The 24,153-nt window shown below is 36.2% G+C and overlaps 1 protein-coding gene across 1 annotated transcript in view; it reads left to right on the forward strand.

The window, feature by feature from the left end:
- Positions 1–23,865, forward strand: part of LOC589823 (fibropellin-1) — a 45,529-nt gene extending 21,664 nt beyond the window's left edge. The window contains exons 10-23 of the mRNA XM_030977577.1: positions 2,899–3,012; positions 4,237–4,350; positions 5,834–5,947; positions 8,526–8,666; positions 10,222–10,338; positions 13,238–13,425; positions 13,891–14,116; positions 15,326–15,486; positions 16,565–16,789; positions 18,266–18,388; positions 19,744–19,855; positions 20,570–20,666; positions 21,298–21,397; positions 23,450–23,865. Of these exons, the coding sequence (XP_030833437.1) occupies positions 2,899–3,012; positions 4,237–4,350; positions 5,834–5,947; positions 8,526–8,666; positions 10,222–10,338; positions 13,238–13,425; positions 13,891–14,116; positions 15,326–15,486; positions 16,565–16,789; positions 18,266–18,388; positions 19,744–19,855; positions 20,570–20,666; positions 21,298–21,397; positions 23,450–23,557 (1,940 nt within the window). The 3' untranslated portion in view covers positions 23,558–23,865. The remainder of the gene's footprint in view (positions 1–2,898; positions 3,013–4,236; positions 4,351–5,833; positions 5,948–8,525; positions 8,667–10,221; positions 10,339–13,237; positions 13,426–13,890; positions 14,117–15,325; positions 15,487–16,564; positions 16,790–18,265; positions 18,389–19,743; positions 19,856–20,569; positions 20,667–21,297; positions 21,398–23,449) is intronic.
- The last annotated feature ends 288 nt before the right edge of the window (positions 23,866–24,153 follow it).

Consider the following 24,153-nt stretch of genomic DNA (forward strand, 5'->3'; position numbering starts at 1 on the left):
CGCATACTCTTTCAGTATGATGAAGAGTCTGCGGCAGGTCTGCCGCAGACTTGCCGCAGACTTGCCGCATACTCTTTCAGTATGATGAAGAGTCTGCGGCAGGTCTGCCGCAGACTTGCCGCAGACTTGCCGCATACTCTTTCAGTATGATGAAGAGTCTGCGGCAGGTCTGCCGCAGACTTGCTGCAGACCTGCCGCATACTCTTTCAGTATGATGAAGAGTCTGCTGCAGACCTGCCGCAGACTCTTCATCATGAATATTCATATCTCATATAGACCTGCTGCAGACCTGCCGCATACTCTTTCATATCCAGTACGTGGCAATAAAGTATGCATGTAGAAGAACCAGTGATAAACTGATTGATACTTCATAATCGATATTGGCAATATCGATATTACCAATTAGGTAATACCAATATATATTGATATTACCAATTAGGTATATTCTATTCTCAATTGTATTAACTTCATCACATAGATCATTTGAAGTGTATTCAAGAGTAACATTTAAAGTGACACAGGCTCGTACACATATATATATACTAAATATGTATATTGTTTCTTGGTTAGTAATCAATATATCTATGGCTAAAACGTGAATGTAATTGTAACATGATCAGACAAAATAATCTATTGGTTAATAATGGCAAAAGGAAAAAAGAAATTACAAAAATGATGTGCATTGTCTTAATTTGCTCAACAAATCATGATAAATGTATTTTTCTGTCACACGTGTAAAGTAATAATGAATATGCATGAGATGATTGGTTTCAATTGGCCCTATTAGACTTTAATGGGATTTCAATTGGACCAATCTGCCCCATTAGACTTTAAAAGGTTTTCAATTGGTTTCAATTGGACCAATTGAAGTCCAACTTCAGGCCAATTGGGGTCCCATTAAAGTCTAATGGGGCATAGGCCAATGGGGCCAATGGGCCCAATTGGTCCAATAGGGACAATTTGGACCAATTGAAACCATCTGAAGTCCTATTAAAGTCCCTTGAAACCTGTTAAAACCTATTGAGACCAATTGAAACCAATTGAAAATTCAATTGGTGTTCAATTGGTTTCAATTGGATTTTCGTCATGGGTAGTTACAACAAAAAAGTGAGTTAGTGGGGCTGAAGATAAGATCACATATGGCACAACAAAAAAGTTTGAAACAGTCCGTTAATTTCTCAGTCTCCTCTTATGTAATAAATTCCTCTTATGGTACCAGTTGAACTTGAAGCGAATTGTTTGGTTTGACAGAAGCTAAAAAGACAATTAACAGTGCTAATTAACACAGGAATTTACAAGATCATGGGCTCAGCCTGCATGGTACTGCATGTCCTACAAAATGGCCGCCTATAGCCTTGCTTCAGACTGTATAATTTCCTACTTTTCTGTGGCAGACCTGCCGCAGACTGTTCCTGTGGCGTACTGGTATGCGGCAAGTCTGGAGCAAAGTTTCGCCCTGCCGCAGATCTGCCGCAGACTGTTCCTGTGGCATACTAGTATGCGGCAAGTCTGGAGCAAAGTTTCATCCTGCCGCAGATCTGCCACAGACTGTTCCTGTGGCATACTAGTATGCGGCAAGTCTGCAGCAAAATTTCATCCTGCCGCAGATCTGCCGCAGACTGTTCCTGTGGCATACTAGTATGCGGCAAGTCTGGAGCAAAGTTTCATCCTGCCGCAGATCTGCCGCAGATCTGCCGCAGACTGTTCCTGTGGCATACTAGTATGCGGCAAGTCTGCAGCAAAATTTCATCCTGCCGCAGATCTGCCGCAGACTGTTCCTGTGGCATACTGGTATGCGGCAAGTCTGCAGCAAAATTTCTTTCTGCCGCATACTTCGGCATACTCTTTGCCGCAGACTTTTAGTCTGCGGCAGGTCTGCAGCATACTTTTCACTTTCCTATGGGTGGTCATGCGATTGCATTGTGAAAAAAACGTAGTGGAATTGATCACAAAAGGTTGATCATCTATCATATAAGTATTGGTGTGTACTGCAAGGTTCTGGAATCATCAAAATGATAAGAAATTTGGCCCAGTCTTGGTAAAGTTATAAGCACTGTACACAAAAAGATGTATATGGGACTACACAAACATGTCAGATATCTATCCAGTCCAGATAGATATGATAATTTACCAAATATATCAATTAGTAGGCGATTTCCAGGCAAAATTTGTATCATCACATAATACTAGTAGTCAAAAAATATTCTTTCACATGGTTGGTAATACAAGCTTCCATTTCATTTTTTGAGAAGGGGGCGTTTCCAAAACTGGTCTTTAGCTTGAAGTAAAACTGTAAACTATGTCAACAGTATTACTATTTGGTACTTCTTGCTGAAAAGTTTCATGTATTCATAATAATAACACATGGATATGCAGGGCTCTCACTGAAACCTCTAGAAACCAGTAAAATAACATGACTTTAATATCATTCCATGGTACGTATCTTTAAATACACAATACACAAAATTTTGCTTCAAAGATTTGTGTGTATACAGCTAATTTCTATGCACCCCCTATGCTTTTCTATTAACATGTCTGCTGGGTAGTTGATGATGTCCTGTGAAACCTTGAGCTGAATTTCATTAGAAATAGCTGAGTTTTGAGCATGGATTTAATAGATTCAAGAGATGTACATTACGTTTCATTACAAATATTTCATACTTCTGTGTAGTTGACAATATATTCTTGTTGTGTTTAACTAGGCATCCTTTCTGATATTCACTTTAAAAGATCTACCGGTATGGGAAATACCTTTTGTTGCTGTGAGAAGATGAAATTGTGAACTTTCATGTTACGTAATTGAGTGCATTTAAATTCTCTGTTGGGTCGATCATATGAAGCACTGTTAAGAAGGTGTATAATTAATTTAACATTGGATTTCTCCTTTATAAAAAACAGATATTAATAACATGTGTGGATCCGATTTCTGTCTCAACGGTGGGATTTGTATAGAGGGAACTACTGCGTACTGCAATTGTCGTGAAGGTTTCTCTGGCGATTTCTGTGAGATTGGTAAGGCAATACAGGGTGTCTAAAAAAAATAAGCAGAGTTTAATTAGTAAGATTCCTCAAAATACGATATCAGGCAAAATAAAAAATGATTTATCCGTGAATAGGACATGCTATAAGGAACCAGGCTGAAGCCTCTTCGAGAAAACCACGGCATTATTTTAACCATAATGATGCACGCATGCGCATAGCTAGAGGGGGCGGTGGGGGCAGTGGCCCCCCCCCCCCCAAAAAAAAAAGAGAAAGAAGGAAGGAAGAGGACGTAGGAAGAAAAAGGATTGAGAGTCGAGAAGGGTACATCGAATCGTCTTCTTTCTGTAATAATTTAATGAAACATCAAAGCTTCCGAACACAGGTAAGGATTTAAAGTCAAGAACGGTACAACCAATTGTCTTCTTTCTCTAATAATTTATGAAACCTCAAAGCTTCCGCGCAGGGGAAACTGAATTCAGACAAGGATTTAGAGTCGAGAACGGTACAACGATTCGTCTTCTTTCTCTAATAATTTAATGAAACATCAAAGCTTCCGCGCCTCGCAAAGGAGGGGGGGGGAACTGAATTCAGACAAGGATTTAGAGTCGAGAATGGTACAACGATTCGTCTTCTTTCTCTAATAATTTAATTCTCCCCCCCCCCCCCCCCGCCCTCCCTGCACCCACTCACCTAGGGAGCGCGCTCTGTAAGCGAAATCGCGTGCTCACTATTGCCCCCTCCCCCCTAAGATAAAATCCTGGCTACGCGCTTGGATGCACGTGTAATACACTTTGCATTTCTGTATACAGAGCTATTAAAATGGATATATGTATCACCATTGTAGTGAGCAGTTGTCATTAAAGGGATTGGGTAACTTTGTCTCAGATTCTGAAACAAAATGCTGGATTTAGCTCATGCTGCAATGATTATTATAAACCTTTAAATCATTTTTGAGCATTTTGAGCATGGATTTAATAGATTTATGAGTTGTACATTACGTTTCATTACATATATTTCGTACTTCTGTGTAGTTGACAATATATGCTTCTTGTGTTTATCTAGGCATCCTTTCTGATGTTCACTTTAAAAGTTCTATGGGAAATACCTTTTGTTGCTTTTGTGAGAAGATGAAATTATGAACTTTCATGGAACGTAATAGAGTGCATTTAAACTCTTTGTTGGGTCAAATGACGCATTGTATCAAAGAAGGTGTATAATTAATCTAACATTGGATTTCTCCTTTATAATAAACAGATATTAATAACATGTGTGGATCGGATGTCTGTCTCAATGGTGGGATTTGTATAGAGGGAACTACTGCGTACTGCAATTGTCGTGAAGGTTTCTCTGGGCAGTTCTGTGAGATTGGTAAGGCGAGTACCGAAGCTGTGACATCATAAAAATCTATTTTTAGAATTCCTCAATTTTTTCTTCATTTTCCAAAAGAGCATCAAAATAAATGTCCGAATGATGAAAACCAATTGAATATGTTAAGTATGGGCTGAGATATGACCATCTGAATAAAAAGATCTTCAATAAGAAGTCAGTGTTATATTGGTCTTGCTCGTAATGTTATGAACCAAAGCAATATAACACTGAGTTCCTATAGGAAATCTATTTATTCAGATGGTCATATCTCAGCCAATACTTAACATATTCAATTGGTTTTCGACATTCAGACATTATTTTTATGCTCTTTCGGAAAATGAAGAAAAAATTGAGAAATTCCCAAAATACATTTTTGATGACTTCACACTTCACCACTCTATACCAGATGTCCAAACAAAATGCAAGCAGAGTTTAATAGGCGAGATTCCTAAAAATACCATATCAAGCACAATAAAAATGATTTATCTGTGAATAGGACATCCTACATGTATAAGGAACCATGCTGATGCCTCTTTGAGAAAACCTTATGGCGTTATTTTAACTATAATGATGCATGTGTAATACACTTCGCATTTCTGTATCTTATGATACAGAGCTATTGAATCTTGGATATTTGTAGATAATTTGTCGATAATGATAATAACAATAATAATGATAGTATTAAATATAATGATAATGTTGACAATACAAATAATAATAATGCATCATAATTGATGTAGCTGTGCCTGATGATTCTAGGATAACTGAGAAAGATTTACAATACCTGAGAAGAGAACTTGGAAGGCTGTGCAATATCAAGACATTTGTAGTCCTAGCCGTGGTGGTTTGTGCATTAGACATGATTACAAGCAATCTTCTTAAACATCTGAAGACAATTGCGGTTACCACAAAGATAGAACTTAATTTCTGCAGAAAGCAGCTCAGTTTGGTACCGCAAGACTCTTACAAAAAGTACTTTAGGCCTAAGACTACAGAATGTAATTTGCTCTCTGTATTCCAATGAGATAGAACCAGCATAGATCAAGCTGAGTTACTGATGAAATAATAATATTGGTAATAATAGACATTGGTTGGTTGGTTGGTTGGTTTTATTTCCCATATAAAAATTCAAATACATACAAGAATACAATTTACAAATATAATACAAATCAAGAATTAAAAACAGCTACTATTAATGAGATTATACTATAGTAATACTAATAATACTACTGATAAAACATAATAATAATGGTAAAGATAATAATGATAACGTTCTATACAGTATTAGTATCATGTATTGTACTTTGAAACATTTATTATATCACACAGATGGACATTATGTATGTTTAAAAATATGTATGTTTGAAATATGATATAGAAATCAATAAATCATATCAAATCAAATAAATGGTGATAATACCTACTACCGGGTAATGGTAATAAGAAACCATATATCTTTTTGCCTTTCATTCATAATGAACAGATATTAGAATGTGTAGTTCAGGTGTTTGTCTGAATGATGGGACCTGTATAGATTCAGGAACTACTGCGTACTGCTTGTGTTCTCAAGATTTCACTGGTGAATTCTGTGAAACTGGTAAGATCATAGCAAACCTGTGAAATGTTTGCTTATTGTTGCCTGAGATGTAATATTTGTTATTGGCATATATATGGACCTCGTGGTAGATTAACTTTGTGCTAAAGAAGTTTAATATTCAATAAAGTATATACTAGTACTATTATTTGGTCTACTTCACCTGTTAATACTGGGAGTTATATCAAACTAATTTATTCCTGCTGATATAAGTAATGGTGATGGGGAGGTGTTCTTTATTATAAAGGTCGATTTGAAAATCAAACCCCCTTTAAAAGACTTACTGGTAACAATAATATCGAAGGAGAAGTACTTTTTGATCAATGGTTCTGTTTAATAGATATCCTGTGGTCTACTTCTCTCTTTTTGTACTATTGCTACTAAGGATTCATTAATTATACTTTCACCTCCTTTGTCTTATCCCAAGGAAACAAATCTATGTGATACCCTATAAAGCCATACTGTAGAAGAAGCACTACCACAAAATTCCGTGAAGCGCCATCTCCAGTCAGCTGTAACAGTATCGTCCCATAAATCGTTGCTTCCGTAGCAGCGCTGTTGATTGATTGATTGATTTTTATTCGACTAGCTTCCAACATACAACAATATACAATAATAACAGATACAAAATAAGTCAGCTTGAACAGGATAACCCACGAAAGCTTGAGAGCTTATTTCCAGTGGGGTCCCTCTGTTGGGCCTCTGCGAAATAGAAATTAGGTATTGGTTCAAGCACTGTTGGCAAGTTGACTATTAGATGGGGCAGTGCAACAAGCAGGACACTGGGGCAGAAAGTTTATCAGTTCAGTATTGCTTTAAGTTTCCTGCACAGTACTCTGACATTTGTTCCTGGTGACAATTGCTCCAGGCTTTATTTTTATCAAAACTTTATGTTAAGGGTTGCAATTGTGTTTTCTATTAGTTTTATATATATGTAGGGGTAGGGATAGGTATAGTGTCGGGTCCAGGGTTGAAGTTAGGAATTTGGTTTGTGTCTGAAACTAATACGGAGCAATTTTCCAACGAGCTAGTTTTGTACAATATCCTAGACAGGGGTCCTCCATTAAAAGTCCATGGCGAGGGACGTACTGATTGCCTCTGTAGCGTACCCTGTGCTTGTCTTCATATGGCTGATTGGGACATTCAGGTGTGCCACTTCACTGATGTTACCCCTTCTTGTTCATGATGAATGCAGTGGCTTCTAAAGTCTTCTATACACAGGGCCACCATTTAACATACTATATGCTAAGGACAAATTGTTTGCCTCTTAAAACCTAGCCTGCATTTCTCGAAGATTTGCTGTCATGCATCTAGCTCTTTCTTGTTTCACTTAAGTCTCCACATGGATCAACCATTGTGCTTGTGCTAAAACATCTAGTTGCTGCTAATAATGCTGGCTAATCGTGCTTTAGAACACTTTATTTTTAGTTAGAAAATGTTCTTTTTTTTCCTTCAGTATTTACTAACCTTTATAAAATATTTTCAGGAATATTTCTTGTTTTATCTATCGTAATGGATATGTATTTGTGGTGCAGGAAGATCTGTGTAGTAAACAGAAGACTAGTCATATCATGAGCATCAATCAGCAAAGTAAATGTGACAATACTTCTTGAGATTCATAATAGATGATGAAAAATCCCCTTGATTTGATTAGATGTATCTTTCCTTATATACGGTAGATAGAACTACAGTGTGAGTCAAAAAAAAAGTTTACACCTAGAAAATTGCTAATTATTTTTTAAAAAAATTGTCTATAAACAGTAAATTATTCTATATCTTATAAAAGAGTGTTTTATCCCAAATCATCTAGTATCATTTTTTTGTGTGGTAAGTGTTCACGCTTGAATGTAAAGGAGGCATTGTTTGTGAGAGTGTAAAAATCGACTTGCGCAAAAGTTTCTTACCGGTATGTGATGCTTGTTCCATTCAACTTTCAATAATTCACGCTAAGCCTTGTTGATCAGGTGGTAATGCCTTTCATTTATGACCGTGTTAAAGGTGTGGGAGGGGGCAGGTTATGTACCATTTAAAGACCAGAAAAAGGCACAGAAAACAAAAATTGTGCGAGCCATTGTTTTCCAGGCACAATTTTGTTATACATTATATTTTAATATTTTACAAAATTAATACATTTAATTGAATTTATTTGAAATTTTTCCTTTATTGAAGAAATTGCATTACCGGTATTCATCTCTTTACAGAAGGTTTATTTAAAGCTCATATTTTGAATACCATATAGAACCCCTATACAAGATCTCATGATATTGAAAGGGAAGTACGTCTTGGTGAATGGTTTCGTTTAATCAATAACCTGTGGTTTACCTCTCTTTTTGCTTCTTTACTATTGATACTACATATTCATAATAACAAAACCACTCCCTTTGTTTCATACCAGTGATACAAATTTATGTGATTATGCACTGTTGGCAAGTTGACCATGAGGGGGCGCTGTGCAACTAACAATACGCTAGGTTAGAAAGTTCGTCAGTCAGTATCGCTTTAATCTCAACATTTTACACCTGTATAACAAAGTAAATGTATTTATTATACTAATACTCTTCATCTGGTTGTTTCACACTAGAATCTGCATGTTTTGATAGACCCTGCAGGAATGGAGGAAGTTGCGTTTCCATACCTTCTTCTTCCACCTCTGCCCCTACTTCTACTCCTGGTTCATATTACTGTGAATGTCCCAGCGGCTACAGTGGTGAAAATTGTACTAGTAAGTATCTATGTAAGTAGGCCCAATAGCTCAGTCGGTAGAGCAGTGGTCTCGTAATCCGGTGACCTGGGTTCGAAACCAAGACAATGCGCTTAGGTAGTGCCCTTTGGTAAGGCATTAATCTTTTGTTGTATCTCCCAGAGATAACACAGCGCTAATATTGTTGTAAGTTGGTATTCTTAACATCATTTTATCCCTGTGTTATCTCTTGAAGGACCGCCTCTATCTTATCTTTTACCACTGTTGACACGCCCATTTGCATGGACCCTACCAATCAAAATCTGTTGTATATAAGCATGATAAGTAGGTCAACCAATAGAAATACTTTATGCCATATCTGAAGATGCGCCTAGCGCATAATAATCTTGGGCGTAATTAGTTATTTGAGCGCTTATTACGCGTGTCATCATATGCGCTGTGGCATGTGGATCATGAAGACAAATCACGCTTTCACTATATTGCTTAAGATGAGAGCACTAAAAACCGTCATATCCTAGCAAGTAATTTCTTAGAAAGTTCTCGTCTGTGATGTTTCCAGTCAACACACAATCGTCTTCTAACTCGTCTATTGGCATGAAGTTGGTTCTGGGCAAGAAATATTGCCGCCATTATATCATCTCGAAAGATACAACGATCCCCTACCTGTTGTAAATATTGTTGTAAATACCATGCAAGATAAGATAAGATAAAAGATACAACAATTTTCAGAATACCAATTATCTTGTCATATTATCTCTAGTGCACATATGCAAATGAGGATTAAGTGCCATTTTATTACTAATGAGCACAATTACAAGCGCACAAAAGTTTGAACGCAGGCGCGACCAAACAGATGAGAGAAAAGTTACAACAAAAGATACAACAAAAGTTACAACAGTGTTCAGAATACCAACTTATCTTATCTCCAAAGATACAACAATATTAGAGATAACACAGGGTTCAGAATACCGCCCCATAACCCTTGGAGAGGACCTAAAGCCGTCGGCCGTCTGGTTGCTTACTTACAAGCATTTATGCTTTCTTAACAGTCGGGTAAAATAACCATCACATATCACATCACATAATGACATCACATAATGTAACTCACTGTGGTCTCACTTCATATTCAAAGGGGTAACAAGTGATCATTAGCAGAGTCGATTATGACCCCCTTTTTACAAACATCTTCCACAAATATATGACCCCTTTAAACATAAAGAGCAAGTACAAAATGGCCTAGCTGTTATAGGATGTAACAGCTGTGGATACAAGTATAAATCTTATTTTTCAATCAATAGTTTGAAGAAAGATGTAATGTAAATTAAACTTGGTGTAAATGACATGTAATCTGAATACCTAATAGACTAACATGCCCTGAAGTAGAATCAGATTACCTTAGAAATAGCTAAGAATTAACAAATACATCTGTAAGTTGAATTTTAGGGATCATATATGTTCCTGATTTCTCTTTTTCTTCACAAATATTCAGCTTATTTCATTTTTTGGGCCTACATCGCTTTTAGAACAGTTCTGTAGAAATGCAAATATTATTAATATTGTGTTTTGTACATTGCAGTGATAACGCCCTGTATTCCGAGTCCATGTTTGAACAGTGGGGTATGTACACCACAGAATGGGATGCCTTCATATACATGTGATTGTGCAAGTGGTTTCACAGGACGTGAATGTGAGAGTAAGTATAAACTATTGATAAACTGGAGCTCTGGGCCCTGTTGCACAAAACTTACCATTGATGGTAACTTTGCCATCAATGGTAACAACCATGGAAACCAGGCTTGATTTTTGATTGGCTGTTTAGCCCTGTTACCATGGTAGTTGCCATTGACAGTGAAGTTATCATCAAGGGTAAGGTTTATGCAACAGGGCCCTGGTCGTTATGTCTGTTATTTGTGATGACTTTTTCTTGACATGTGGAAAATAAACTTGAAAATTAAACTAGTTATTAGTAGCGACATTTTACTTTTAATCAGATCATTGGATGAGGAACAACACTGAAACGATAGTTATCATTGTTTTTCAGATCAAACAGGAATGTCCCAAACGCAATTGAATTACGTTTTGACAGAATATTTTGTATTATTTTCAGATCAAATGGCGGCAATGGCCGAAAAACAAACTCAAAGAAATAGCAGTGAGGAAACACATTTATTGGCTTTTTTGCGCTAAAATGTGATTGGGCATAACAACAAATCTTGTTTTTAGAAGAAAAAAAATTCATAATGCAAAGATAGATATCCAAGCTTTTAAATTTAGAATTGAGCGTTTACACCATCAGGCAGGTTCGTGCTGACTACTGTATGAAGATTTGTTGATGATTAAATGATTTTTCTTTTTGTACAAAGCATTTATTTCAAAATAAGAATAAGTTCATCAAAATTCATTGTGCATCCATCTTAGATCATGCAAAGTTGTCTTAGAGTATAGTAATTTTAGTTACTCAGAGTTAGTTTGAAAAAACAGCACATGAGATATGAAACTGAGGAAATGCTTTTACATTGTCACTGTACTGTTCATCAACCTTATCTAAACTACCCCTTCCTACTCTACCCATAAAAGGGATCCGGGCTAACTCGGACCAGGGGACAACTCGGCCCAGCTGCAAACACGGCCATTTTTTGTCATCTTACCCTAACTCTAACCCTAACCCTAACCCTAACCCTAAACCTAAACATGCAAAAACTGACTGTTTTGTATCTGGGCCGAGTTGTCCCCTGATCCGAGTTAGCCCGACTCCCCAAAAAAGACATGGCTTCTTCAGATGCATGAAGATTAGGGACGACCCTTCAGCCTAGTCCACTGCCTGGACTGTTCAAGTTTTGCAGTCAAATCAGCTGAGAAAATCAGACACCCTCAATGCTGAAACAAAGACAGTCCTCTCATTCTTTCTCTTGATTTGTGTATTTTGGGGATCGCATGAATAGTGGTGACTTCACGCACTGTGTGGAACTTAAGGAAAGGGGGGGGGGGACAGAATCTAGACTACCTTCAGCCCACAATGAGACCTGATTGATTGTGACCAATAATTTGCACACATATACACGATTATATAAAATTACAAATGAATTGTCAGTCTCTTGTAAAAATACCAGTTTAGTCAAAATAATTTCTGCACATTATTTGTATAAGTACACATTTTTGTTTAAACAAAGTAATGATGATTGTGTTACATATTGATGTTAAACTTATTAACAATTTACCTGAAAAAAGTAATCAATACATTCCATTTAAATTTTCATGAATTCCATTGTGTTACTAGCTATTAAGATATTGTGTTATTTTTGTTATTGTTTTTTCTTTGTTCTAAAAGTTTCCATCCTTAAGTTTTCTAGTTGATCAATATTCAGATAAAATAGATGGTATTTAAAGAGAAAAATTACATTTTCTAAATGAATGAGAAAATAACACACTTCCATTTGTTTTGTTCACAAAACCTAGAAGTTCTCCATTTGGAGGGCTCACATCAAGTTTTGCAACATTTTGAGGGGGGGGGGGGGGGGCTGGTGGCCCTCTCCCAATCGCATATGCTCAGATGTGCCTGATTGATGAAACTTGTTGAAAGGCCTGATTTATGTTTTTAAAAAACCTCAAAGTAGTTGCAAGCTTGTAGTAAGCCTTATAGATAAAGGAAGCTATAGTCAAATACAGGCAGTAGTTTACTGCGATGCATTTAAAAAAAATATATATAAATAAATAGATTAGAGAAAACCACACTTTCAAAAACTCAGTTATTGTTAAATGGCTGTGCTCACTCATCCATGAATGGTACGGGGGAGGCTTCTAAGGGCCCCCCCCCCCCATATGATCTTGGCCGCTGATCGGTCAATTGTCGTGAAAATTTGCATGCATGTCAAGCGAAATGTATAGATTAGATTTTTGTTGTTGAAAAATTCACTCATTTGCATATTTATTGTAATTTATGCAAATAAAGTAATACAATTCACACTTTTACTATTAAATCATATATTCTTCATATCTAAACATTAGTTTTCACTACATATATTCTTTAGTAGACCATTTAAGATAATAATACAACAACAAAAAATGGAAGAGCCAGGTTATTCCTTATGTTTTCTATTGATTTGATAATTTCTTATATATTTCTGTTTTTTTAATTTAGATATTTTATTGTTTTTGTTGTTTTATTTAAATTCAAACTGTAATTTAACTATTTTGAGTGATTTTCGGGCTTACATGCAAAGACTCAAGGTTACGTGACTTTGTAACGGTAGGTCAGATTTTCGAAAAATTTATTTCAAAAGATGCACAAGACTCTAGAGAAAAAAGTCCTCAAATTTCAGCACTAGATTCTTTGGCATTAAAAAATAATCGTGACAAATGTAGGGGGGGGGGCTTTAAATTCCCCCTGCAACTAGATAGGGTTAAAGAAGATTAATTTATGTTTATATATGAAAGATAAGTTTATATTTACTATGAATAGTGTCCACTTAATTTTTGTTGAGTGTATATTACATGTAGATACAATATGAAAATTTGAGTAGCATTAGTAGCACTGAAAGGGGAATATGGTTATGCCATGTTAATGGTGAACCTTTTTTCATGAAACTCTTCAGATACGCAGAACCCTCCGATGAATAATGCTCTATCACAAACAACCATTGGAATCATCGCCGGGTCGGTAGCAGCGGTGGTCATCGTGGTCATCATCATCATCGCTATCGCATGCTGCTGTTGTCGTAAGAAGCGAGACGATGACAAGGATGGCCTCACAGGTCTGGAAATGGGAGCTAATCAACGAGGGGTAAGAACCACTGCCCTCTGTTGATTATTTGTGGTTATATAAATTCCTTATACACCACACAAAACAATCTCCCTGTACCCAAGTGTACTTTTCATATCAAGGGATATACCAAAGGCTGCAAGCTTATGTATCGGTAACTGTTTCCTGTGCAAGATTAAAATACACTGGTGTTTAAAGGGTTTTTATGAAGCTAATAAAGGCTGGAAATGGGTAGTTTTGCGATTTGCAATGCATTTGTGTTGCACAAATTTAGGTAATCCTTCCATCAATTAGTGCCTAGAGTGCTTAAAGGCAAAAAAAGCAACAGAAAAGTTCATGTAACATCATGATTTTGCACTGTTCTTGAATCGGATCAATTCATTTTCATCTTGATTCATAGACATATGTCATTAATAACCTACCGGAAAGAGATCTCATGATCCAGATGATTTCACTTAGTCCCACATGCATTGTTTTCATGTACAGAGACATCATGATTACGTTCCATCGCCAACCAAGACTCTCATGCCTGCCATTCCCAATCTAAGGATCTCCACGATGAGGGACGCGACCAAGATGGAGTTTCCTCGTAATCGATTGACGCTCTTTAACAAGCTTGGAAGCGGATCGTTTGCCGATGTCTACAAGGCGGAGGCCGTGGGGATTATAACCAAGGAGGAGAAGACTATAGTAGCTGTGAAAAGATTAAAAGGTATTTACAGTATCTTTTAAAGAAACGTTGAGGAATCAATCAGAAAAGGTTGATCATCTAGCATATAAGTATTGGTGTGTACTGCAAGGTTCTGGAATCATCAAAATGATAAGAAATTTGGCCCAGTCTTGGTAAAGTTACAAGCACTGTACACGTACAGAAAGATGTATATGGGACTATGCAACATGTGCGCGACACGTGCGTGACCCGTGCGCGATATCTATCAGGTCCAAATAGATATAATAATTTACCAAATATATCAATTAGTAGGTGGTTTCTCTGCAAAAATTTGTATCATCACATAGTAGTCAAAACAGATTCTTTCACAAGATTGGTAAAAAGAGCTTCCATTTCATTTTGTGAGAGGGGGGCGTTTCCAAAACTGATCTTTACTTTTAACTTTGTAAATATCCTCTGGTGCCTATTGTTTCATGCGAAAACAATTGTAATACAAACCTTAGGACATTGTATTCTTTTAAGAAGGCAGTTAAAACTATGTTATTGTCTAAGTATTGATCCTGTCGTGTGTAATTTTACTGTATTCATGTTCGTGTGTACATTGACTGTATATTCAACAATGATGTGTAATCGTCCATGACCTAGCATCGTTTATCCATTCATGAATGAACCTGCATTCAATCAGCAGATGTATGAGATTTATTGTATTATTACCAACGCTCCTTTCCTTTTCTTCTCTGCAAGTCACACTCTTTTTTATTTATATGTTTATTGTTGTATTTAATTTGAGGGCTGCGGGCACATCAAGCTACTTTGCTTATTTCTGTAGCCCTCCTGCATCTAATGTATGTTAATTATGCATTCAGTATATTTGTTTAATTTCGTTTATTATATTGTATCAAACCATATTATGTTCATGAAAATGTATGATGAAAAAAAGAAGAAAGATGCAGAAACCAATAAATAAAAAATGCATGTGCGTCAAACGACAGAAAACATGCAGAAAGTTAAAGAAGCTAGCAATTATTAAATTGTTCATTGATTAATGCCTGCACAATGTGTCTGCTGATAATATTGAGTTATCTCCACAGAGGATCATATTGTGATCCGACAAATGCTCTAGAGACAATTGCAGTTGGTCTTTACACGCAGGTTTCCTGTAACACATGTTTCAATGAGAAACAGGGTTTAAGGAAAACAAGAAATATTGTGCTCACAGGTCTGTACTTCATTTTTCTTGTTTCCTTATAGAAACTGCAACCGAGAATGATAAGAGTGATCTGTCTAAGGAGTTAAGCCTCTACATGTATCTTGATCCCCATCCTAACATTGTCAATATCCTTGGATGCTGTACAGATTCTGGTAAGATTCATTGCATTTGTTTCGTCAGAGTAGAGTTGTTGTGGTCAAGCTGATAGGTCTGGGGCTGTGAAATACAAGTTTCAGGGTTCAAAACCCAGAAACAGCACTTAAAGTGCAAGTTCAATTAAAAAAATAACTTACTTTCTTATTAGTTATCTGATTTTGCTGAAACTTTTTTTGATTGGTTTTCCTGATTTTTCTGCTTCTATTGAAAGTAAATTATTTTTGGAGTGGACTTGCCCTTTAAGTCCCTTGTTAAGATATTCACCTTCATTTACTGCACTTGACTCAGGCAAGGTGAATGGGTACCTGGCAGGAATTGATTCTTTAAAATGCTAAAGTGCCATAAAAGCAGCCATGCTTGTTACTTGATTTCTTACTATGTTTATTATATCTAATTTGATAGGAAGCTGTCCAGGCAAAACCTTTTCTTGGTTTTTTTTTTTACAGCTGTGCCTTATTCTGTTTTGTATTAATAACCGATTGGTAACCGATTAGGCATTGTTTGTTATATAGAGGGTGCAAGTAGCTACAAGTAGTGCAGTGGGCCTTTAATATAGCACCATATCCTTGCAGTTACAACATGATGTACACCTCCCTATACATATGTTAGGGTCACTTAACAGTATTATATCCCTACAATAAGACCAGTTTAGCCGTAATAATACATTTTATCTAGCTTAATAAATGGCACTTCAGAATTATCTTTAACTTCTCAACAGGTGAAATTGTCTTCACAAAAGTGAGTAGCTAACTTTTAAACAACAGATGGGAAAGACATTAAGTTCATACGTCTTCTTGTTTCCAGTCATTACGTGTTTTAATAAATGTTGTATTTGTTGGCCGCTATTCTTCTTTGATTGTATATGTATTCTTTACTCTTTTCACACTCATTATTATCTGAGGGGTCCAAAATTTACAAGCTCTGCTTTTTAGTGGATCTCTACATTTTCCTCAAAATATTAATGCAATTGAATTTATAATTCAATTTTTGCTTCCTCAAATGTATAAAACTACTGTTAAGATTTGTTTATTACAAATGTAACTATGTTTTGTAGACATTTTACATTGTATTCGTTAGTTTGTATTGTATTTTGTTGGAAATGAAAAAAATAAAAATGAAATGAAATGAATATACTACCTTTGTGTCTTGTTTCTGTAGATCCCTGGTACATCATCATGGAATACCTACCTAATAATAACCTGCAGGGCTACTTGAGACAGATCAGGACCGGAGAATCTATGACTGCTGATTATAGGAATGTCAAGAAACAGAAAGACATACCACCCAATGATCTTCTTACCTTTGGTGTTCAGATTGCCAGGGGAATGGAGTACCTGGCCTCCAGACAAGTGAGTCTTCAGCGATTATAATCACTTACTATTTTTGTTCAGTGTATTCAAGTTTGTCATCTCCCGTAAATGGGATGATAATACATATAATGATAACATTTAATATTTGTAAGGTGCCTAGGCCACTTAACATAAAAAACAGGTACCTAAGGCGCACTAGTGCAAAAGATGAAAATACATAAAACCTTCGTAGAGAAAGAACACTATATCAGTAGGATACAACATACACAAAATAAAGAGAACAATTATAGGCTAATTAAATCAAACATGAACATTTTAGAACTAATTTTTAACACCTTCACTGATCTCCTATTTGTAATCCCTTGAGGGAGAGAACTCCATAGCAATCATAAGCATTTACATAACATACTGATACATGTACATGTATTATAATAGACTTAAAAGACCCCAAAATGGTTCATTTGTTTCTTCTTCTCCCATAGAAGTTTCCCACTGTCACTTGAAGACTTTAAGAACTTTGGCATATTTGTCCAATTTGTTATCCAAAAGCTTCAAGTGGTGGTACAGCACATGCTCAGAAAATGTTGCCCTGACTTTATTTAATCAGATAAAGGAGTGGGTTACATTACCATACCTTTATGTTACCCAAGTACCCAAGTACTTATATTCAGAATTTTGCTCAATGCTTTGATCATGGACAACAAACATGTCATGAGGCTGAGGGGATGGCGAAAATAAAATAACATTTCCTTAGTCTTTTTGACGTTAAGAACTAGGTGGTGCCAATCGCACCAGTTTACAAATTAATCAACTTCTCTAAAATATGGGCTGATATCTCCTTGAAGGAAACCAGTTATAACATCTATGTTAGCTTTATGTATACTATGAGGTATAGGGTTCAAGGTTAAGTTTAGAAATAGGTTAGTGAGACATGAGGTGGCACAAAAAGATGCATTAGGAACACAAAATGAATAATAGTTGAAAATCACAATTTATCATTATTCTACTTTTGTTACACCATGTCCAGGAGAGAGGGGACCTAGGTGTATGGTAGGATGATGAAAACATTTGTGTTAGTCAATGCCGTATTCCCTAAAGGTGACCATATGGTAGGAATAAATCCGATGACCAGGGTAATAATATCTGTAAAGCACTTAGAGATTGTATTTTGTATTAAGTATGATATAGAACCAGGGGAGTGTTTCACAAAGACTAAGATCGACTTAAGTTGGACTTGAACTATAGCAGGCCGTTCATGCCTCTAGTTCCTCTAACCATTCCTGGTATTGATTTCTCAAGGGACGTACAAATAATCCTGGTCACAAATCTACATGTACAATTTACTATTTTTGATAATTCATTATAGAAGGAAAAAATATTATCTAACGATCATAATTGAGAGGCGAATGGTGAGAGCAACCAGTGGCATGAATGGCCTGCCATAGTTCAAGTCCAACTTAAGTTGATTAGTCTTTCTGAAACACCCCCTGATTATTTTACTTTTTATTATTGTAGTGTATCCATCGTGATCTAGCTGCTCGTAACATTCTGCTTGGCGAGGGTTATGTGTGTAAGGTGTCAGACTTTGGTTTGGCACGAGACCTGGAGGACGGACAGACGTACGAGATGAAATCACAGGTCAGTTAAAGGTCTCGTTTATACATGATGCACTAAGGGTGCGTTCAAGCAATTCTTTGAAGCTAGAATCACAAACATGAATCACAAATCAAAACGTCGTAAAAAACATGGTTACTGCGGGTGAGCATTCAAGCGATTTTTCATCAACGCTGATTCTCGTTGATTTCAAGCCCAGCCACTGCTCATCACACTGTGCAATTTGACCCAGGAAGTATAGGTCAACTTCGCTGCGTGCTTTCTGAATTTCTTTACATTCGACTGTCGGCCAAACCAGAAGCAGGCCACGTCAATGACGTTATAGAATCATGATTGAGATCTCCGTTCGTTCAATCGATTTTTAGCGACCGTGCTTCTGCAGAATCACCATACAAAACGCATGTTTTCAGCGTTTCATGTTTGCGTTTTTAAACACATTTATTTTATGACCGCCAAGAAATCGCTTGAAATCGCTTGAATGCAACAGTGTTTTAAAATAAACGTCTTTGTAAACCGCCTTTCCGGCTAGGGTAAAAAAAAAAGTGTCCCTTGAACGCATCACTACCGCATAAAAGAAGGATAAGATTAATTCTACATGAAAGCTATGTGGGGTCAAAAAGTAGTATTACTAATAGATTTTATTGGATAACTTGTTTAGCACAGGGCTAATCTGCACAAGGTCCATAAAATCAAGTAGCACTTGTATGTCATTTTATTTTGTATTCTTTGTAAGGTAGTTCAATTACTGCATTTGATGTGATAAAGGCTTGATAAGTAGAAGGAAGGTTATGCTACGGTCACATTTAATATAATTTTGTACGAATCTCCGTTTTTCCATTGTCTTCCCGAATTTCCATTGTCTAAAAATCGTTCATATGGCGTTCGTAGCAGTTCGTAATAGCATTTGTGACCGAGGCTTAACTCATATAATTGTATATACCGGTAGTAGAGATGATGCCCCGTGAGAAACTCAGTAGATTAAATATTATTTCATCTTTATCTTATCTAAACCTATACCATATTCATCTTTATTTTATCTTATTTTAACATATTATATCTTAACATATCTTGTCTTATCCTTTTTTTTTATCATATCTATTCTTTCTTATCTTATCTTATCTGTTCGTATTTATTTTTTCTGATCTTATCTTAATATCTTATCCGATCTTGTCTTATCTTATCTGTTCTTATCTTATCGGATCTCGTCTTATCTGATGTTATCTGATCTTTTCTGATCTGACCTTACCTTACCTTGTCTTGTCTCTTATTCTATTCTTTGATATTTTATCTTATCTCTTGTTATTATTATATAAACATTATTTTGTTACTTTATTCTTATCTTACCTGATCCTATCTTATCTTTTGTTATCTGTGTATAGGGTCGTGTTCCTGTCCGCTGGATGTCCCCTGAGTCATTGCTTCATAACACATACACCTCACAGAGCGATGTTTGGTCATTCGCTATTCTTATATGGGAGATTGTCACATTAGGTAAGTGTAGATGCATCCAAGTCCCATGAGGCTTTGTGGATTTTGGCCTGTCCATTTCACATGATAGGTGGTACACCCACCGTATTGCCAATTCTGAGAATAGACCAGTTCACGGTTAGCACATTACTGCAATGACCCGGAATATCCACAGATCTTCAAAACATGAAGAGGTCCCACTTTGTACATTTTGAAAAAATCATTCCTACAGCGATGGAGGTGCTATATAAATAGCCTTTGTTTCCCCTTTTCAAAGAATACTCCCACCTGTGTATCACGGAGTGCCCTGCTTTTGCATGAATTAATAATGATTACATAACTTCCATGAACACGTATCCAGTATTTTGTTTCCGTGTATTTCAAGATTGTTCTGCAATGACCTGTATCTGCTCATGCTCAGACTGCAACCGTGAACTGGATAATTAAGCAAGGGAGTGCCTCTACCTAGTAGAGTCAAAGCTGTCTATATCTTGGTTGAATTGAATAGCGACCGCCTAATGGAAACACAACAAGTGGTCTTTGTAGATAGGTGGTCTTTGTTGACAGGTTCCTTTAGTACATGTTTTGATGAGAAACCAATTTCAAAAGAAACAATGGACTTTGTCTTTGTAGACAGGTGGTCACTAAAGCAGGTTTGACGGTAGTATTTGTATATGTAGGACATTAATGTTTCTTATACCCTAAGTATTTTTTTCTAATTTCCTCCATCTCACGCAGGATCGCATCCCTACCCCGGTATGTCCTCCAAACAGGTCGTCAAGGAGATCTCAGCTGGATACAGGTTACCCAAACCAGAGCACTGCAGTCAAGACATGTAAGCATATTCAAACGCTGGTTGCTTTCTTCGCTTCTTTTTCACTGTATACATGGATCTGCCCCAGAGTACAATATTAATTTGTTGATGCCTTATAATCCTCCCAGACGCTAATAAGGTCATCCGATTCTCAATTGCTTGTTGTTCCGAAAACTAAGAAATCATGGGGGGATCGGTCATTTGCACACGCTGGACCTCACCTATGGAATCAATCGCCACAACATATTTGTTATATTTCAAGTGTAGATTGCTTTAAACATGCCCTCAAAACTCATTTGTTCAAAGCAGCTTTCCAGTAGATTAGATTTACTTTCACATTGTTGTGTGTATTCACATTTTGTGTGTATTTTTGTGTACTTATAGTTTTTTCTTCTCCATGCGCCTCAAACACATTATTCATGTGGAGTTGGCGCATTAAAAATACTCTATATTATTATTCATGCAAGGTCACTCATTTGCTACTCAAGCAATTTTTCACAAAAAATTAGGTGCTAATTCACAGGTCGGCTTTGTGCAACAGAATGAATTATAGCCATGTTCTCTTGACATATGATACTCATTTTGATTTTTTGCTAATTTTACTTGTTGATAGTTATCTATTAATGTACTTATTTTTGCCTTTTATGACCAGATATAATCTGATGAAGGAATGTTGGGCGTATGAAGCTGAAGAAAGACCGACCTTCAGCCAGGTCAAGGTCAGACTAGAGAACATGTTGGCTGATGCTCAGGTATGTCACTCATCTGATCACCCCTCAACACCAAGTTTGTTCTGTATGTTAAAAGTTCCATGTCTTAATTCTATTTTTAAAATATGCGCTTCGTTATATAATTTTAGTCTGTAAAGAGACTTTGCGAGTTTGAAGTATGCACTCTCAATTGATATAAAAGCGAGTCGTTAGTGGATTCCTTGAAACATCACTATATGCTCGCATAAAAATAGTACCCCGTGGAATGGAAATTTGTTCAATCTCGTTCTCTTCACTCACTTGCAACATTTAGAAACAGCTTAATTCTAGGCAACCAGATGCCCTATAATATCCTTATATTTGTATATCTAGGTGAACGAATATATGATTTCTATATCCATGTATATTCAGCGACGAGTTGCGGGCATATATTGTTTTATATTTTATCTCATGTGTTGATTACATAACAAAATAAAAGATGTACCACATTACAAATTTCTTCTTTTTTTTGCTCGCACTCTCTCAAAGTTAAGAGACAAATGTATCTGGCTCTTGATGAGTGCGAGAGTGATGCAAAATTAATCTTCTGTGATGATTTGGGGATTGGAGTAAAGTGAAACTTTATATTTCTTGAAAGAGGGCCGTGACTTTAAAAAGGTTGAAAACACTATATTTATTTGACTGCATTTGATTGCCTTTGGTTCCATGCGTAATTATTTTTGATTGCATTTGAGTACAAGGTTATCTGGTATTATATTCCACATACTAAGAATCTTGCTCTACGATTGGTCAAAAGTAAATCACGTGATGAAAGATAATTCGCCCATTATTGATGGGAGAAGCAAAAAGTTTGTTACACTGTGTAGATAGTACTACTATCTTTCAACGCACTTTCACTGAAGATAGAGGTACTATCTACACAGTGCATCCTACTTTCACTGAAGATTATCCAAAAGCGCACTAAAACAGGCATAATTAAGCGCGCATTATATACCAATGAGCTCAATTAACCAAAACACATGCGTGCACCGTACCCTCAAGGGGTTGGTTTTAACTTAAACTTTTTTGGTGAGAATTTGGGCCTAGGTGTCTTTTAAGTAGATGCATACACGTCCTTTTCTTTCAGTAGTTAAATTGTTTTGGATGTGGAATATAAAGCAAATAATCACCTTTTGGTTTCAGGCGATGGCAAACTATCACTTCCTCGTCGATCAGAATGTATACGCTATCTTTCCTCAGCTTCGCTTTGGAAAGATAGCTACATCCAGATCGCCTCGGAAGTGATAGTTTGTCCCATCACCTTCACCAACGGTAATTATTTGCATAAAGGTAATACAAAGTTTTGGTATGGGGTCATTAATTGGTTCAAATGAACATATTGGAAGCATATGCGATCTGACAATATTCAGTGATCGTTGTCGCGATTGAAATCGAGTCTAAAGTTATGAAATTGTAAATAATAAAGTCTTCATGTTGTATAGCTCCCTCTCAAGGTCAAGATATTAATTAAGCTATAAAACGATGTTTCTTGACTAAAATCGACCGATTAGTTATTCTTGTTTGGAAATTATATATCACAACTATATATTCTGAGATTTTCATGGTCGCAGCTACCATTGTACGGCCGTAGGTGCTATTTGAAATTTATCAAAATTTACCAGGAGCACCGGTAAATTTCTATATTCAATTTTTCTCGAAAGCAGAAGTGTTTTAGGGGCTAAATTTTCTAGTGCTTATAATACATCCACAGGGGCATCCAAATCTATCAAAGTTGTAAAGAATCACTATCCATCCAATTTTCAAAATTTCCCAAAACTTTGTATTACCTTTCATGTCAGAGCTTAATAATGATTGACTATCTTTATTCGATTGCATTTGATTGCATTTGAATGCAGGATGAAAACTCTTTTGATGATTACATTTGATTGGATTAAGATAACTATTTATTTGATTTGTAGGTTGATCAATATATTTTTTTGACTGCATTTGGTTCCATGCGCAATTATTTTTGATTGCATTTGAGTACAAGGTTATCTGGTAATGTCAGATCTCAATAATGATTCACTATCTTTATTTGATTGCATTTGATTTCAGGGTTATCTGGTCATGTCAGATTTCAACGATGATAACTATCTGTACCTGGAACCAGATGCGCACACAGGAGATGAATTAGACAACGAAGGTTTCTCCCACTTGGAATGAATGCATACACCCCTATATCTGAAATATGATAGTCCAGAAGGTAGTGGAATGATAACTATTTGGAACATTCCAAAGTTGGAAAATAGGGTAGCCTACCTAATTATTCAAGATGATAACATTATTTTTATATGCTTTTTATGTGCTTAGGTGTAAACTTTGTGTTATTTATATAGTAGGCATAAGAAGTGCACATGTACAGTTAGCAACTTAAAAGGGCAGAAACTCAACTTTCTAGAAATGTGAATTTTTCTTCGAAATTCAGATACCGCCCGCCAAATGGCTTTTTGGTTTCCTTCCTTCAAATTGCTTTTAATCACTCATGCGTGAAATATGCATCACGTGAGTAGCATCACATAAAAGAGGAGACTCTAAGCTTTCCAAATATGTATCATTCATTAATTTTAGTTGTGATTAAGTTATGATAGAACATCGATACTTCTCGGTTTCGTTTTTTCTGGGACGCACTGTATATGCATGTTTCCCCAAATCAAAGGAAAAACTAAATAATTTTCCCCGACCATCTTTGACAATAATAATAATGATTGTAATAATAAGGATATATTGACTGCTTTGAGAGGCATAGTGGTTTCTATAGG

Source organism: Strongylocentrotus purpuratus, unplaced genomic scaffold, assembly GCF_000002235.5.
Source record: "Strongylocentrotus purpuratus isolate Spur 01 unplaced genomic scaffold, Spur_5.0 spur5_scaffold_1, whole genome shotgun sequence".
Classification (NCBI taxonomy): Eukaryota; Metazoa; Echinodermata; class Echinoidea; order Camarodonta; family Strongylocentrotidae; genus Strongylocentrotus; species Strongylocentrotus purpuratus.